We start from the raw sequence: 17,627 nt of genomic DNA on the forward strand, positions 1-17,627 counted from the left end.
AAGCATTAGCATCTGCTAAATGAGGTGAGCCAGGATGACTGAGGCAGAACGTAGATAGTACAGAAGGCACTGAAGGCCAGGCTAAGGAACCTGGTCATTCTGCCTCCATTCACTGGGCTGTTTAGTAAAGGGACAGGGCCCAAGAACCAGTATCTACATTAGCCGGCACATCCACAGTGACATGGATCAACACCTCCTCACTCAATCTAGGAAACAGGAGAGTGAAGCCAAAGCTATCTGCAAACCATAGAGAGCCTGAAGGATATAACATATCCAGAAAATATGGATCAGACAAAGGAATAACCAAAGGACAGCCACAGAAGGACACTTCAAGTAGGAGACAATGACAAATGATAGAGAATGACAGAATGTTAAGAGTTCACCGGTAACTCCTGCTGAGTTTTACATTTGAAAACAGTGAAGAACCACGTTTGTATTTCTCGGTTAGAAAATAAACTAGACAATAAAAGGTGATACCCTTCAAACTCAGATAGCAACTAGAGAAACCATTAACAGAAATCAGTGCTTCTTAAAATACCCTTAGCGCATGTATGTGCCTAGGTACAGGCAACACATCACACAATCTCTAGAATAACATAAAAGTAAAATTAAAACAAAAATCAAATTTCACAAGCGGCAACATTTGAAATTGTTACTGCTTCTAAATAGACACAACATTTGTGTGGAAATGAAGGAACTTGTTGGTGTTTATTTGCCTTTTCAGTAGAATTTAAATTGGGCAGGATTTCACAGAAATACAGATTCAGTAACTTTCTGGGGATTAAAAGAAGAAAGGATTGGGAAAAGTGCCCTGGGCTTTGTTGTGGGAAAGGAGATCTGGCTCATTTTTAATTTTCCATTAAAGCCCTACTTTTCAATATAAAGCAGATGGAATCCTTATACAACTCCATGAAAAGCCTACTATTTTTGGGTACCTCAAAGATGGAAGCTCTGAAGAAAATGAAAGTGTTTGAATTCATCAGATAAAATCCATCAGCACATTCGAAAGGCACAGGTACTTAGAAACCTTTAAATCACAAGTTAAGAGGTCTTTCTGTGCGGATTTATGATCCCGAGCCCCTCGCAAGCTTTGGCACCCTCTCACTGGCTGATTGATGGTTTCTACCACTTCTCTGCCTGCTCCCAACACTCTAGTTGGGACTCCCTACGTTTGCTTCCTTCCTTGTCTTCCAGAGCTGCCTGCTGACTCTTCCCTTCTCACTGTTGTTCCCAGATACAGAAAAGACGACAAGTGTTCAGCCCTGCCTGGCCCATATCCACTGAATCTGAATGAAGCCTGGGGATATGCATTCTATGAGATCTTCAGCATACTCGTGCTCTTTTCTTATTATGCGATAAGACCTGGTTCAATATATTTTGTTTGTCCCTCTGCTGGGGTGGACAGGAGAACAAAAGGGCTGATGTTTACTGTACAGAGTTGTGAGGTACTGGGCTGGGAGCTGCTGGGCACCATCTCCACCCTCACAGTTTACAATCTCATTAAAGAGATGGCGCAAATTTAGTGTGAAGAGCATAGATGTTGGAGCCAGACTGCTGGGTTCAGATCCCAGCTCTGTCACTTACTCTGTGACGCTGACTAAATCACTTGCCTCTGTGACTCAGTTTTTCCATCTTTTAAATGGGACAATAATGGTAGTACCTCCTAGAATTGTGCTGGGTGTTATGTTGGCAAATCAATCATAAAATAGAGTCCCTGACTTCCAAAGAGCTCACAAGTCAGTGGGAAAGGCCAGTGCTTGCCCCACTGTCCTACTGTCTGCCTTACAAGTCAGACTATGATGAGGATGATGATGATGAGGTGGTAATCAGGTGCTCTGGGAGCCCAGAGGTAGGAGAGACGGGAGGGCTTCCCAAGAGGTGGTAGGTTTTGAGGGGAGTCATCAGAAAGGGTGAGACTTCCACGGGGGGTAAAGGTGCCTCTGTGTCGCCCGCAACACAGGACACAGAAGTAACTGCAAAGCAAAGGCAAGGAGGCAGGGAATGAGGAACCACAGCTCTGGAGCAAAAGCAGGAAGGAGTTTAGCAGTCACACAGACCTGGCTTTATTGGTTATTAGCTGTGTGACCACGAGCCATTTACCTCTCTGAGCCTCAGTCTCCCCATTTAACTAATGGGTATAATAATACATGCCTCCTAGAGTTGCTATGATTAAGTACATGACTGTATGTAAGCAGCTAACACATGCCTCCGAGTTCAATAAAATGGCAGGTGCTATTATTTCTATGGTGTATTCAGGGAGGAGTAGGTAGCTGTGGTATGCTCTCTACTTTTGTACAGTATCACAGAAAGGAGAATACAAGGCCAGAAACAAGTAGTCCTCTAAAAAAGCTTTCTGAAGGCAAATAAGCAATGGACTAGGACTTTCTCATGGTACTTTTTTCTCCCCCAAACTCTTACAGTTAATAAGTACTCAATACATATTTGCCCAAACCCACCAAGTGGTGCTGGAGGTCATGGGTTTACAAGGGCAGAGTATGTCATGATCTCTGCTTCCTAAGCATACCCAAGAAGGAGACCCAAGTCAGGCTTCACTTCCAGAGGGAGGCGCAAAGCAGGCTGTTCTGGAAGCAGGCTGAGACAAACAGGAAAGCACTCTCATCCAAATATTACGACAACTCAGAGTCTTACAAACATTGTTAAAGTTTCATGAGTCAGTAAGCATTATCTTTTCCTCCCACGTTTTTATTAGACCATAAATCCAGTTCAATTTATATTCTTCCAGGATTACTGCATTCTAATCAAGTCCAGAGTGTCACTTATTCCTAAGCTGTCTATACTGCATGTCACCCAAGTCCATTTGGATAATACCATTCAGGCTTCTCATGTGTTTTAGTAGCTAAAAATTAGATTTGCTCAACTAGAAACACTAAAAAAATTATTATAGTCCTCTAAATAACACAAATCACTCTTTTCATAGGAGCCAAATGTGTGAAAGTCATAACCCACAGTTTTTTCTTACTCGATAGTTCATTCTACCTTTAGAAAGTCACGGTCACATTCTGAAGTCAAACTCAAGGGATTTCCATTGTAAATAGGTTAAAATTCTGGTTATCTGACTAAAAGACACCCTTTTACAGGGCTAACTTCAGAATGCTTTCATGTTTTCTGTTCTCAAGAATGAAGGTGCTGCATTTCTAACTAAAAATGCTGTTTTCAATCATACCATATAAGTAACTTTCCCACCTTTTCTAACAATTTTTGATCCAGAACTGACAATCACCTGAATCTCTTTCTAAAATATTCAAAGTTTCCTTATATGCACTTGGCAATCTGAAATCAAGAATCTGTTGAATAATGACTATGAGACTATGGGAATTACATGGTCACCCACACTTATATGAAAAGAACGGTGAGGTGCCTAAAGCATGTATGTCATATATGTGTATATACACATACACACATACGTATGGATTAACAGCAGCAAACACATAGCTTTTCCTGTGTGTAGGACACTGTTCGGAATATTTGACATGTATTAACTCACTGAATCCTCACAGCAACCCTTTGAGGCAGGAACTACTATCCCCATTTAAAGATGAAGAAAAGGAGGCACAGAGAGACCAGGTAACTTGGTCCAGCTCACACAGCTGGAAGGGGTCAAACCCGGACCCTACTCCAACCTCATGTTTTTTTTTTTTTTTTTTTTTTTGAGAGAGAGTCTCCCTCTGTTACCCATACTGGAGTGCAGTGGCACAATCTCGGCTCATTGCAACCTCTGCCTCCCAGGCTCAAGCGATTCTACTGCCTCAGGCTCCCAAGTAGCTGGGATTATAGGCCTGTGCCACCACGCCCAGCTAGTTTTTGTATTTTTAGTAGAGACAAGGTTTTGCCATGTTGGCCACGTTGGTCTCGAACTCCTGACCTCAGGTGATCTACCTGCCTACACTTCCCAAAGTGCTGGGATTGGATGTGAGCCCCTGTGCCCGGCCCCAACCCCATGCTCTTAACCACACCATACTCCTGGGCTGAAAGGTGTGAAACCTGGTGACTTTGCCATCTTCGACCAATTGCTTTAACCTCTTCATTTAACTTCATTTTTCCTCACAAGTAAAATGAACATGTTGACTACACGATCTCTACAATTCCATGGCCCATGCCCATGAACAACTGCGAGTCCTTCATGGTTGTATGTTCTGCAGGCTTTGATATGTGTTTTTACCCTGGTTGGGGAGCAACAGATTTTTAGACTTCTCCCCATCTAATTCTCCTGATGCTGCTTTGGGCAGGTTCAGATATCTTCAGGGCTAAATCCAACTGCACGTTTTGTTCTTTATGTTGCTCAACTCTGAGGCTGGTCTAGTACTCTGCAGGCTCTTCTCCCACTCTGGGCCTGATTCCTCCTCTGTTCCTGGGTTCGCTCTCCGCCCTTTCTGCTCTTTCTACTCCACACACTCTCCCTGGGTGACCTCACCCACATCCACGGCTTCAAGTATTTTGTAATTTGCTAACAAATTTATATTCAAGACCTAGTCCTGGCTGGGCGCAGTGGCTCATGTCTATTATCTCAGCACCTTGGGAAGCTGTGGCAGGTAGATCCCCTGTGGTCAGGAGTTTGAGACCAGCCTGGCCAACGTGGCGAAACCCCAATAATTAGCTGGATGTAGTGGCGGGCGCCTGTAATCCCAGCTACTCAGGAGGCTAAGGCAGAAGAATCGGTTGAACTCAGGAGGCGCAGGCTGCAGTGAGCTAAGATCATGCCATTGCACTCTAGCCTGGGCAACGAGAGCGAAATTCTGTCTCAGAAAAAAAAAAAAAAGACCTAGTCCTCTTCCCTCACTCCAGACCTCTCTATTTACCTGCCTATGAGCTACTACACCTGGAAGTCTAAAGTGTTTAAGATAAAGTCATCACGTAGATACCTGCCCCCTGCTTTCCTTATTGGACTGCTTGTCTCCACCTAATTTCCCAGAGAAATTCTTTTCTATCTACCCCCATGCCCTGTCTCCTACTCTCTCATTCTGTCTTTTTTGCTCCATCTGCACCTCCTTTCCTTCCATTTAGACCCTCATCTACTACTCATTGAAGTTTCCATAACTATCCTCCCTGCACTAGTTCTGCCTGCCCTTCGTCAAAGGCCCATACTGTGGCCAGATCTTTATAAAAATACAATCACATCAAAGCCACATCGCCACTTACAACTCTTAAATGGCACTCAGGATAAAGTACTTATAAGAATCTTCTCAGTTTCTCCTTCAGCTCTGTCATTTCACTTTGTCCATCTCTGTACCACTCCAAACAGCCCTGAACTAACTGCAGTTCCCCCAAAAGGTCTGTGCATTCGTCCTCTGGGCTGTTCTTTCTGGGACAGGGGGCTTCCCACAACACTCACCGAGCCATCTCTACTCATCTCGCCTTCAGACCCCTCCTCCTCCAGCCTTCTCTGCGTGGCTATCGCACTTGCCCACCTCTTTTCCAGGTTCATGCTCCATTCTGTATGCTCTCTAGCATCCTACATCGATCCCTAAAATCACAGCATTTGTAACACTGCTCGAAGACTCCTTTACAGCTCTGCAAAACTAGCAGGTAAGTTCCTTGGGGGCAAGATCACATCTGTTTTGCCTTGAACCATCGAATTCATTGTCTGGCAAACAGAATATGCAATGAATGAATGCTGTTAAATGAGTAAGCATGTAGACAATTCATAAACTTATACAGACCTAATTGTGTACCACAGAAAGACCCAGCTTTAAATAAAGAATCACACAGGGTAAAATTATTTCTGGTATCGACATGCCTTGCTTTACCATTCTTTAATTTAATTTTGTATTTTCCAGGTAAGTAGCAGATGAGGGTCTGAATGGAAGGAGGGTAGGGATGAATATTTTATTTCTATTTGGCTATAAAATTTTATTTCCCATCAACCAAAAGTCTTAATTTCTAAAGCATTTCAGTCACCCTCCTTTATGGCACATAACGTATTTCAATACCATCATAACATGTAGTATTCTGAATATTACCTAGTGGCTAAGGGCAAAGGCTTTGGAACCAAACTAATTGGACCTGAATCCTGATTCTACCACTTAGTAGCTGTATGATCTTGAATTAGTTACTTAACAAGCTACTAAAGCTTGCTTCAATTTCCCATCTGTAAAATGGAGATTATAAGTGAAACCACTGCATATTATTATTGTTAAGATTGGAACTTAAACAGTGCTTGGCACATAGTAAATGTTCAATAAATGTTAGCAATTATTAATTATTTTTATCTCTTCTAGTAGACCGTGAACTTCTGAAAAGCAAGGACAGCAGAAGTATTCATTTCCAGGACCTCATCTCCCCAGTGCCTTGCACAAACTAACATACTAGGCTAATGTCTGCAGAACAGATGAATATAATGAAGTATTCATAGCAAAAAAAAGTACATTAACAATTATGATGGCTGGTATGAATGGAATTGCTCCAACAATTTGGAAGCCTATGGAGAACAGGGACTACCCAGAACACTAGAACCCTGCTCCTGGAGATTTGGAAGGTCACTTAACCTCCGTGGAATATGCAAGACTCACAGACAAAGAGGGCAGCTGAGTGACAGAGGAGACCCTCGTGGGCCTGAAGAGCTGGCTGGCTGAGCCTCCCGCCCTTCCATTAAGAAGCTGCAAGGCCTTGGGCAAGGAGTTTCACCTCTCAGGCTGATTAATTTCCTCTTCCGATTAAGAGGAAGTAGGACTGTGATTTCTTTTTTTCTTTTTGAGATAGGGTACAGTGGTATGACCTCAGCTCACTGCAGTCTACCTCCTAGGCTCAAGTGATCCTCCCACCTCAGCCTCCTGAGTAGCTGGGACCACAGATACATGCCACCACGCCTGGCTAATTTTTAAAAGATTTTTCGTGGAGACAAGGTCTCACTATGTTGCCCAGGCTGGTCACAAACTCTTGGCCTAAAGTGATCCACCCACTTCAGCCTCCCAAAGTGCTGGGATTACAGGCGTGAGCCACAACATCCAGAAGGAATGTGATTTCTAAGGACTCTCCTAGCAACTCTGGGAGTCTACAGAACGACCAGATGAAAAATTAAGCCAAGAAAGGTGCTTCTAGGGTAAAAGAACCACATCAAAGTCAACACGGGAAGCATCAGATGATTGTATTACATGGGATTACTGAGTAGGACTTGGCAACATTTGAAACATGACAACAAGTAAGATTTTTGAAACATGCTTAGGATGAAAAGATCTAAACTTATAAAATCAAAAGAAAAGCAATGACAGGTGTCCACTCTAGGTTTCTATTTAATTCCCATTAGCCTGTAAGTTTCTTGAGGGCAGTAAATGTGCCCTGATAAGTGGCAGTGTTTGGCAAAGCTGTTCAATAAAAGTGTTTACTCTGTATCTTTTTTCTGAGCACATGGCTAAACTACATTTCCCAGGCTCCCTTGCAATTAAATGTGGCCATATAAGTAGCCCTCAAGTAAAGACTGTGAGAGGAAGTGATGGTGTCATTTCCAGGCTAAGGTATTTCAAAAGTGGCTGTGCCCCGTCTACTCTCTCTGTTGCCCCTTCTGTAAGCTGAAACAGGTTCCAATGGTAAGCTATGGGATGGTGGAGCTAAAAGATAGGGGTGTGGGACCCAGAATCACTGCATGGCGGAAAGCCACCTACAGATCAGAAACATGAACTTTATAGACTATTAAATAAGCAACAATAAACATCTATTGCTTTTGAGCCATTATATAGTTGCAGGCCCATTTGTTACAACTGCTAATATTAGCCTAATTGATACAGGTGTTGAACACATACCAAAGACCTAACTCACATTTGTTGATTGTTAAATGAAACAGAGTACCTACTAAGATAAAACTTGGTAGGAAACAAGATAAATAAGATAAGGTTCCTTTTATCAATGTGCTGACCAACTAATAGTGGAAATAGACTCATGCCAAACGTAATAACTGCTGCCAAAGTTTGAAACCAAAATATGATGATTTGTTTGGAAAGGAGAAGATGGAAACGGCTTCACAGAGGAGATGACATTTGAGCCGGGCACCAAAGGTTAAAAAGGACTTCAAGGAAGTCAGATGGGGTTGGAGATTGCAGACCCAGAAGAAAGCAGAGTGTGCATTTGCTCACATTCAACCTTATCATTAAGTCTCTTAAACTTGGTCAACAGAGTGCGAGTTTATGTGCTCTGGCTTTCCTTCCTGGGTCCGGCACCAAACAAACGACCCTTTGTTTTCACAGTACACTCATTAATCCTATTGCTTTTTTTCATGTAAAAAGCTCCACGATTAATGTTCTTAAAAAGCGCATAATACTTCACAAATCATAACTCTTTTCTAATAAAATTACTGAAAAAGAAACCTACAGTTCTGTTACTTATAATATCGAGGAGCCATACTTTTAGGAAAGAACGGGTTCCACTTAAGTTTTGACAATATCGATTAAGCGTGTAATAGTCACTGGTTTACAAAACGGAACATTAAGCCCCCAGATTTACATTAACATTTCCTCCTTAAAAAGAACATCAGATGGTTTAGACTTCAGTCAAGATTCTCTACAGCCCCAGTTCATAGCCAAGTGGCCCCAAAGCCTCAGATAGTTAAACCACTTCCTCCAAAAGTCTGCGAGTCCCTTTATCTGAACACAGGGTACCCATGGAGCAGGGACTGGGGAAGAAGACAGTGCAAAGGGTGGAAAGTACTGCAGTTGCTTGGGTGGTGAGAAAGGAAGTGGGCGTCCCAAGACTACCTTGAAGCAGGCAAAAGACAGTCTGCAGTGGTCTTCCAAATGCTAACTCTAGACCGTTTTATCCATGTCCCCAGGTATTTACTTCAATAAAAGGGTAAAACAACATCACTGGGCAGACAGGATTTCATTTCAAAAGACTTCAGCACAGTGACCTCTTAGACTTGATAGAAGAAGCCACTCAGGTTGCCTCCCCCTTATCAAATACCAATTTAATTCTGATTCAGAAACAAAATTCTTGTGACCCCCACACCAATTTACTCTACCCCAGCTCTTAGTACTTGTTCCCAAAAGAAGAGGGGAAAGAATAAGGATAGGAAGGCTACCTTAAAAGTAAAGCAACTCTTAAGACTGCCGGAATAATTGTCCCCTTAAATCTAAGAAACACTGCAGCTGCCAGTCAACACTACCGGTCTGTGAACACAGCAAAATGCCGACACCTGCCACCCGGCATCTGGGGATTCTTTTATTTTTTGGTAAATGTGGCAGGAAAGACTCGGAGAGACCAACTGCTTCATGGGAAAGAAAGGGAAGCCCCAGGGAGGAGAGACAAGAAGCATCGTGCCTATCCTAGGGTACTTTGTGTGTCTCCTCTCTATGCACTGAAAGGGCTCTTTGTGTCACACTCACACTCACACACACACACCCGGCGAGTCTGTGTGATTTATTGGGGGAAGGAGGGGCAAGAAGGGTGATTTTATTATCCATCTTCCCAGTGAGTCCCAGCACATCTCTCCCTGGGCCCAAGCTCGGTGGCCTCCTTCTGGCCCAGTCCCCTCCGCCTGTGGCCGCAGAGATAAGAGAGGGGAGGAGCCCAAACAAAAACAGCCATGGATCTAGGGAAGTAGAGAGGAAATCCAGCGAGGCAGCCGGAAAGGAAGGAGAAAGGAGCTGGAGGGAGCAGAGGGGTGAGGGACAGAGGAAGAGAAGGCAAGGCTCCAGCACAGGGGAAAGGGGAAGGGTGGGTGGGTGGTGGCACAGGAAGAGTGAAGGGGAGGATGGGGGAAGTGCAAGGGAGGTGCCAGAAATAGGCAGGAGGATGGGTTGGAGAAGGCGACCGCCGCCGAGGGAGGAGGCCGAGAGGTGGAGGAGTGGGGCAAGGGTTGGGTGGGGAGGGAAGCAGCACGGGGCATCAATTATTAAGTGATTACATCATCCCTGACATTAAAACAACACACACAGCCCCAGTCCCCGCTGGGGGCCCCGAAAGGAGGGCGGGGGCGGAGTCTGGGCCAGCCTCACCCCCAAGCCAATTCCAATTTTCACTCGGCGCCCGCTTGCGGGCGAGGAAATGGGGCCCCCATCCCCGCGCTGCCTCGGGGCCGCACCCCACAGGGGTGCCCTCGGGTGCAGCCGCGGGAAGACCCCGAGCGCCGACTCCCCGGCAGCCCCGCGGGGCGCCCCGGCAGCCGAGGGACCGCAGCGCCGGGCCCAGCGGCGGGGGCGGCGTGCACGGGGGCGCCGGCGGCCGGGCGTCTCCGCAGCATCCCCGAGGCCTCCCGCGGCGCATCCCCGAGGCCTCCCGCGGCGCATCCCCGAGGCCTCCCGCGGCGCATCCCCGCCGCCTGCTTACCTGCGCGGCGCTCAGGCTCCGGAGCCCATTCACATGGTCCTCTCCCCGCCCTCCTCCGGCGCGGCCGAGGCGGCTCCGGGAGCTCCCCGGCGGGCCCGGGAGCCGGTGGGCCTTCCGAGAGCCCGGAGGGGGCGGCGCCGGGGTGTCCCCGGCCCGGCGGCCGGATCCCTCCCTGGCGCGGGCGGCGGCCGCCGGGCGGTGCGACGCAGGCGGCGGCTTTGTGTGCGCCCGGGCGGTCCTCGGTGCGCCGGGAGAAGCGCGGCGCGCCCGGGCGGGAGAGGACGCGCCGCTCGCAGGGCAACCTCGCCTCTACTCTCGCCGCCGGCCGGCGGGCGGGTCTCGAAGGCCTTCGGCTCGCGGCGACCCCTCCTCCTGGCCCGCGGCAGCCCCCTCCTCGCCGGCTCCGCTCCTGACAGATGGCGCAACTGCAACGACGCGCCGCCGCCACCACCGCGGCTGCTCGCTGCTACTCTTGCTGATGCTTGGCCCCTCCAGCTCCGGAGGGGAGCGAGGAGGGGGCGGGGTGCGCCCCGAGAGTGACAGGCCCCGCTGCCCTATCAAGGAGCCCCTTGGGAGCTGCAGGCCTCAACCATTGGCGCCTGGCGCGTGGGCGGGACGGCAGTGGGTGGGGCCGTCGAGTGGGTTGAGCGTTACTGTGGCAGCGGGCATCCCAGGGTGCGTGCGGTGCAGGGTGTGCAAGAGGATGCGAGGTTGGAGGAGGAGGTCTGTGTGTTTTTAAGGATTGTGTGGAGTTGTGAGGTGGCGGAGTAGGGCGGGAGAAAAAGCGGAGAGTGTGAACTGCAGTTTCTGCTTTGCGGAAGATTGCAGCTGCTGCTGCAGATCGGCACCTGCCATTCCCCCCAAACCATGGGAACCTGCCTCGAGAGAGGGCTATCTTGCCTTTCTGGTGTCTTTTCATTTGAGGGTGAGAGGATGAAATGGAAAATTGTTTGGACGGTGATAGCAGCGTTTTCTTTGATCAAACTGAAAAGAGTAGGGAACAAAGTAGAATCCTATCACTGAAACGTGGAAACGCACAACAAATAACAATGAGGAGGAGAAGGAGATTAGGATCATTTTATCAGTCCCCTATTTCTGAGGACACTTATTTACATTTCTTTTCTAGCAAAAGTCTAGAGGAAGTATTACTGAAATGGGGGGAGGGGCCGAGCGGCGACTAAAGAACCTGAAATCACAGAGATTTGTTCGTACATTTCCCCCCACCAAAAAAACCTTGTTTAATTGTAGCCATTGGCTGTCTTTGGTTTCTTATGACATTCAAACTTCTCATGTTTTTTTCCCCTTCACTGAATCTGAGCTTTTGCTCAGATTTCCCTTGATGAAATAATTGCCGGTTTAGTATACAGTTGGGAGTGCATCGGTCTTTATTTCCTATCCAGCTTTTCTATGGCAGGATGTAACTTCATGAAAAGAAACACTTTGGCTTCCTGATTTTCTTTATAGGTAATTCCTGTTTACTGAAAGTTCTGCTTTGAGGCGTACTCAGAATCGCTCTCCTTAATGATTTTGGCAAGAACCCAACCTTTCCCCCTCAGCAAATCTAATGTTCTAAGAAATTATAAGTGAATCAGCTTCTGCTTCCGTGCTCAAAATCTATAATATTGCTTTTCCGGCCCACTACTTGTTTTTACTGTAGTTTTAAAAATTAGTCCCTTTTGCTGACTTTTTTTTGTGCACCCTACTTTTTAAGAAAAGTTGCTAATATTTATTAAATGATCTGTATCCTATGGAGGAGGAAACTGAGGAAAAGAGAAGTTAAGTAATTAACTCAAGGTGACAGTATAGGGTGGTTACTGGATTTCTTTCCTTTTCCTTAAACAAAATGACAAATTAAACCGTGTTTATATTGTGTCTGCAAATTCCATAATCCCAAGAAATGGAACCATAGCTAGGACTAGGATATTTCCATACAAGAGAAAGCCAGCTTCATTTAGCCAAGAATTGCTTATCTCAAGAGCAGAGTCTCTTCGTCCTCAGGGCTAGTCCACAGTGGCTGTTCTGGGTTTATTTGAATTGAGATGCAGAGGCAGTTGTGTAGAGCAATGATTCTCAAACTTTGACATGTATCAGAAATAACTGAAAGGGGTTGCTTAAACATGAATTGCTGTGTTTAACCCCCTAGAGATTCTGATTTAGGGGGTTTGGGATGGTGCCCAAGAATTTGCACGTTTAACAAGTTCCCAAGTGATGCTGATACAGCCGATCTGGAGACAACACCTTGAGAACCATAGTTCTAGAATTGGGCTGTCCAAGGAGGTAGCCACTAGCCACACAACTGTTAAGTACTTGAAATGTACTTCAGTATTGGAAATTTGGCTACTGCAAATTAGGATGTGCTGTAAATGTAAAAGATGTATTAGATATTTCAGATCAAGCATGAAAAATGGAATGTAAAATGTTCCATTTTAATATTGATTACATGTTAAAATGATAGTCTAAATGTACTGTGCTAAATAAAACATATTATTAGAGTTAATTAAACTGTTTCTTTTATTTTTTAAATGCAACTACTAGAAAATTTTAAATAACCTATGTGGCTCGAATTATATCTCTAGCGGGCAGCACAGTTGTTTCTGATTCCAGCTCCACAGTTCACTGTTGGGAGCGCCTTGATGAAGGAAGTCGCTTATCCTTTTTGAACCTTAGTGTCCTCATACATAAAATGGGAAAAATAGTAAAACTGTTCTCAAACTATTCCTGACAGACTAGGTGTCATATGCTCTCAGAAAGAACACTGTTAGGCTACAGACTTCCTTGAAATTTCATATTTAATTCAATCTATCATACGCTAAATCTGGAAATCTGGAGTAGGTGGGATAAGTCCTCTCTCTCTCTCCCCCGCTCCCCCTCCCTTTCTTCAAGAGAAGCCACTTCTTAGTGTCTGCAACTCTAATGGCTTCTTGATCTAATTAGTGGACAAAGAGACAATGTGATTAAAATGACAGATTAACCTGCTCCCATCAAGACTTCATCCTGTTTTTTGTAATTCTTTCCTTACCTAGTTTTTTATCTGTTGCCTGTCTTAAATGTAGCTTTAAATGGATTTGGACTCCTCAGGAGGATTTGCTAATGGTCTGAACAAGTGTATAGAGCACTGCAAAAGATTTGGATACTATTGCCCGTTTTGATCTATTCTGCCGATCTCTACCAGGAACTTGATTAAAGATCTGAGATGCTGTCCCTGGCCTACCCAAGGTAAGTAATATTGTCTTCCACAACCACCAGTTTTGTTTTCTTATGAGTAGCTTCTATTATACAAATTAGAATGTAGTAATTGTTCTAGAACTTCTCTTTGATTTTATTGATATTGTTTATATATTTTGTATTTTTCTACTTGTTTTACGTGAAAGTTTCCTCTTTCTATTCTGGCTCTCTTGAACTTGTCTCATCTGATTCTTGTCTCTTGCTTTTAAAGTAACTTTTTTTCTTATTTTTAATTTTATTAGCTAAAACATTTTCTTGTCTTATTATTTCATTTTAGTTTTAATCTCTTAAATGTCAACTCAACAACAACACATATGGCAAGGGTAAAATCCCTCAATATAGAGTTTTTACAAATCAACAAGAAAATAAAGATGAACATTCGAACTGAAAAATATGTGCAACAAAAACAAAACCCAAAATGGCCAGTAAATGTGACAGGAGGTTCAACAGGAAAATGGATACCCATACCCTACTAGTGGAATTTTTAATTGGTACAACATTGCTGGAAGGCAGTTTAATAGCATTTGTGAAAAGCCTTTTTAAAAAAATGTATACATTTGACTTAGCAATTTTACTTCTGGGAAAGAAGGGAACAAGTTTGCAAACACACACACACACACACACACACGCATATGATGGGAATAATTGGAGCATTGTTTATAATAGTGAAACACTGAGAAAAGTTCATTAATAAGGGATTTGGTGTGTAAATTATATCTATAATAGAATACTATATAGCCATAAAATTATGACATTGCCATTTATTTATTTATGTGGGAAGATTTTCACAACAAATTAAAATTAAGAGGAACGAATAAATTAGTATTGTGTTTGTATGTGTATATGTGTATGTTTATATATGTGTGTGTATTAATACACATATATTTCCATTATTTTTAAACTTATCTATATGTGTAATTTTTCATAGAAAGCAATACATACACAAAAATTTTAGTGATCGTTTTCTCCAATTAATCATATTTTAGGTCATTGTTATTTTATTTTTTATCTTTTTCTGAATTTCCTCAACTTTTTACATTGGGCATTTATTATGTTATTAGAAAAAACAACAAAAACTTGTTTTAAACTTGTTTCTTTTTTTGCTACTTTAATTCTCTTTTTTCTTCCTCTTCCTCCTGTCTGCTGTTTTTCCTCCCTTTTGAAGGAATATTGCCCCAGGGTAGTGTTCAGGAACCAAGACCAGGACCAGAGGGAAGCCTTCTGCTTCCGTCCACACACAGCTACCCTTCTTGTTTCTTCTGGGACTTGCAAGAATGATTCTTACAAAACTTCACTTTGAGGTTAGGCATGATAACTCATGCCTGCAATCCCTGTGCTTTGGGAGGCTGAGGCCAGAGGACTGCTTGAGCCCAGGAGTTTGAGGCCAACCTGGACAACACAGCAAGACCCCATCTCTAAAAAAAAAAAAAAAAAAAGATGCCAGGTGTGGTGGTGTACACCTGCAGTCTCTTCTACTTGAGAGGCTGAGATGGGAAGATTGCTTGAGCCTGGGAGGTCAGAGCTTCAGTGAGCTCTAATTGCACTGCTGTAACAGAGTGAGAGCCTGTCTCAAAACAAAACAAAATGAAACAAACAAACTCCTTCAGTCTGAGAGTGGGACACCACTGCTAAAGTGGCCCCCGGGCTAACCTGTCTGTACTTGGCATAACTGGTTCACTGTTTACCTCTTGCTTCTGATGCCTTATATCAAGTCCTTATATAAAGAGTGACGTATTTTTATATCCACAATCTTTAAAACATAGCCAATGGATTTAGGGCACTTCGGGTCCACAGCTTGCCATGAGCCAGCAGGAGATGGTCCTGGAAAAATCTCTTGTGGGCAAGACATGTGGGCAACACCCCAGCCTGAACTGAAAAAGGAGGGTAGGTGATGTTAAACCTGACTCTGGAAGGAAGATACCTGTGGCTCTTCTGAACTTGAGATTCTGGTCCTACTTTTCTACCATTGTCTCTCTTGTTAAATTGTGTCCACACTGAACAACTGGTCCTCCTGGCAGGCCACAGCAGAGCCATCTTGGCATTTGGCTTTCCAGCTCCCTTCTCTCTTAAAAAGATGGAGGGTAGACTGACTACACAGGAGTTATTATGAACATGGTTTTAGAGCCCATATGCACTGAACCTCTTTTGGATGCTCTCAACGTATCAGGGTCAGTACTGGGCAAGCCAGGCATGCTGGGGAGGAAGCGAGGCCTGTATCCTAACCAGACCACAGGGAGGGTGAATGGGGTGGCACTGACTGAAGATGCACTTCTTTGATTCTTTGCCCAACTCTCCAGGGGTGGCTTGGATTATTAGCTTGTGAAGTTCAAGTGCCTGAGAATGGCTCTTAGTCAACCTTGAGGGTCTAGATGGAAACTCTTCTAATTTCATAGAGTTATCTTCCAACACACCTCCTGCAGGGACCCCATAGGAGCCTAACAAGGGAGGCTGTTCTGTCATAAGATGGCCTGCCCCTTTCTTCTGCATACTAACAAGCCATACCTTTCACTCTGGCCCTTTCTTGACTCCTCACTGTCCGCTATTTCCAAGCTCTACTCAGTGCAGTGACATTATTTAAGACTCCTCCAGTGTGGTGAAACCAATAGAACACCCCACCCTAGTACAGATAACTGGATCAGAAACCTTTGGACTCCCCTGTTTGCAGGAACAGGTTGATTAGGCCTGATCTTCTTTAGGTGAGCTGACCCTGACTTGACACACCATGGGAGACACTCAAGAGTGACACTGTGAGGCTAGCAGATGCTTTTTGTTTTGTTTTTATCTGATAGAGCTCCTAGAGTGTGCCCTCGATGATTCAGTTATTTTCCTGGTCGTAGCTTCTTGTAGTCCTAAAGAAAAAGAGATAATGTTTCAGCTTTCTAATTAGTTTAGTGATCTACATCTGTGTGAAATGTGGACTTTATGACATTTATCTTGCTACTTTCAAGAAATCAAATATTCTATCTGTCAAGTTGTCAAGGGAAAAAATGAACTGAAGGAGGAGGAAATTATTGTATCAGTCAAGGTTCTTGGTTGCAAGCATCAAAAGCCTACTACGTCTGACCAGGCACAGTGGCTCACACCTGTAATCCCAGCATTTTGGGAGGGTGAGGCAGGGGAATTGCTTGAGCCCAGGAGTTCGAGACCAGCCTAAACAATATGATGAAACCCCATCTCTACAAAAAATACATAATTAGCCAGACAAGGTGGCGTGAGCCTGTAGTCCCAGGTACGTGGGAGGCTGAAGTGGGAGGATCACCTAAGCCTGGGAGGTTGAGGCTGCAGTAACCTGCGATTGCACCACTGCACTCCAGCCTGGGCAACATGGTAAGACCCTGTTTCAAAAACAAAACAAAATGATGACAACAACAGCAACAAAACACAAAAACCAAAACAAAGAAAATCCTACTGTGTCTAATTTAAGCAGAATAGGAATTTTTTAGGAAGCCATTGGTTGGCTCATAGAATCAACTGGAAGACTTAAGAACCAGGCTCAAAAAGAACAAAAAAAAAAAAAGAGGGGACCAGGAATCACTACCCAGGGGCACAATTGAGAGCTGGTTAGGACACCTCTGCTGGTGTCCTCATCCTACCAGAGACTTCTGCCGCTGCCAAGAGGTAGCACCACTGGATGTAGATTCCAAGCCATCTGTTTATCCTTGTGTCACTTGCTGAAGATTCAAATTCCTAGGTGGCAGCATCCAATATGCTGACCATACCCCAGCTGCCAGTCAGGGTGGGAAGGAGTTGGGGGGCAGGAGGCAGAGGAGGGGGAGGGAGATTTGTATTTTTTCAGCTTCTGTGGGAAATGGTCAGGCATTGCCTCACCCAACTCAGATAATAGGACTCTCCATCCTCAAAAAAAAAAAAGGGAAACGAGATGCTGGGCCAGAATTTAAAAATGACAAATGCCCACTGCAATTGGTCACCCATATCTCTGTGAACCTCAGTGATCCATGATTGAGTGTCCCTATTCATTTAACAGGAATTTCTTCCTTTTCAATCTGTTCCCTAGGCCCACCCTTTACATTCCCTTAGCAAGGTACACAATATTTGTTGAACATAATGTTTAACATGAATGATCTCTCAACTTTCATTTATTCTACATTTCCCAGGGGAGAATTAATTGT

The 17,627-nt window shown here is 44.5% G+C and overlaps 2 protein-coding genes across 5 annotated transcripts in view; one reads left to right on the forward strand and one right to left on the reverse strand.

Moving 5' to 3' along the window:
- Positions 1-10,759, reverse strand: part of FYN (FYN proto-oncogene, Src family tyrosine kinase) — a 210,226-nt gene extending 199,467 nt beyond the window's left edge. For all 4 annotated transcript variants that reach the window (XM_033234320.1, XM_033234326.1, XM_033234325.1 and 1 more), the window contains exon 1: positions 10,273-10,759. The gene's annotated coding sequence lies outside the window, so the exon portion shown is untranslated. The remainder of the gene's footprint in view (positions 1-10,272) is intronic.
- Positions 1-13,488, forward strand: part of LOC117098116 (translation initiation factor IF-2) — a 30,771-nt gene extending 17,283 nt beyond the window's left edge. The window contains exons 2-4 of the mRNA XM_033236582.1: positions 8,602-8,671; positions 9,882-10,995; positions 13,326-13,488. Of these exons, the coding sequence (XP_033092473.1) occupies positions 8,602-8,671; positions 9,882-10,995; positions 13,326-13,371 (1,230 nt within the window). The 3' untranslated portion in view covers positions 13,372-13,488. The remainder of the gene's footprint in view (positions 1-8,601; positions 8,672-9,881; positions 10,996-13,325) is intronic.
- Positions 13,489-17,627: the final 4,139 nt, after the last annotated feature.

The sequence above is a fragment of the Trachypithecus francoisi genome, unplaced genomic scaffold (genome assembly GCF_009764315.1).
Source record: "Trachypithecus francoisi isolate TF-2019V2 unplaced genomic scaffold, Tfra_2.0 Lachesis_group15, whole genome shotgun sequence".
Lineage (NCBI taxonomy): Eukaryota > Metazoa > Chordata > Mammalia > Primates > Cercopithecidae > Trachypithecus > Trachypithecus francoisi.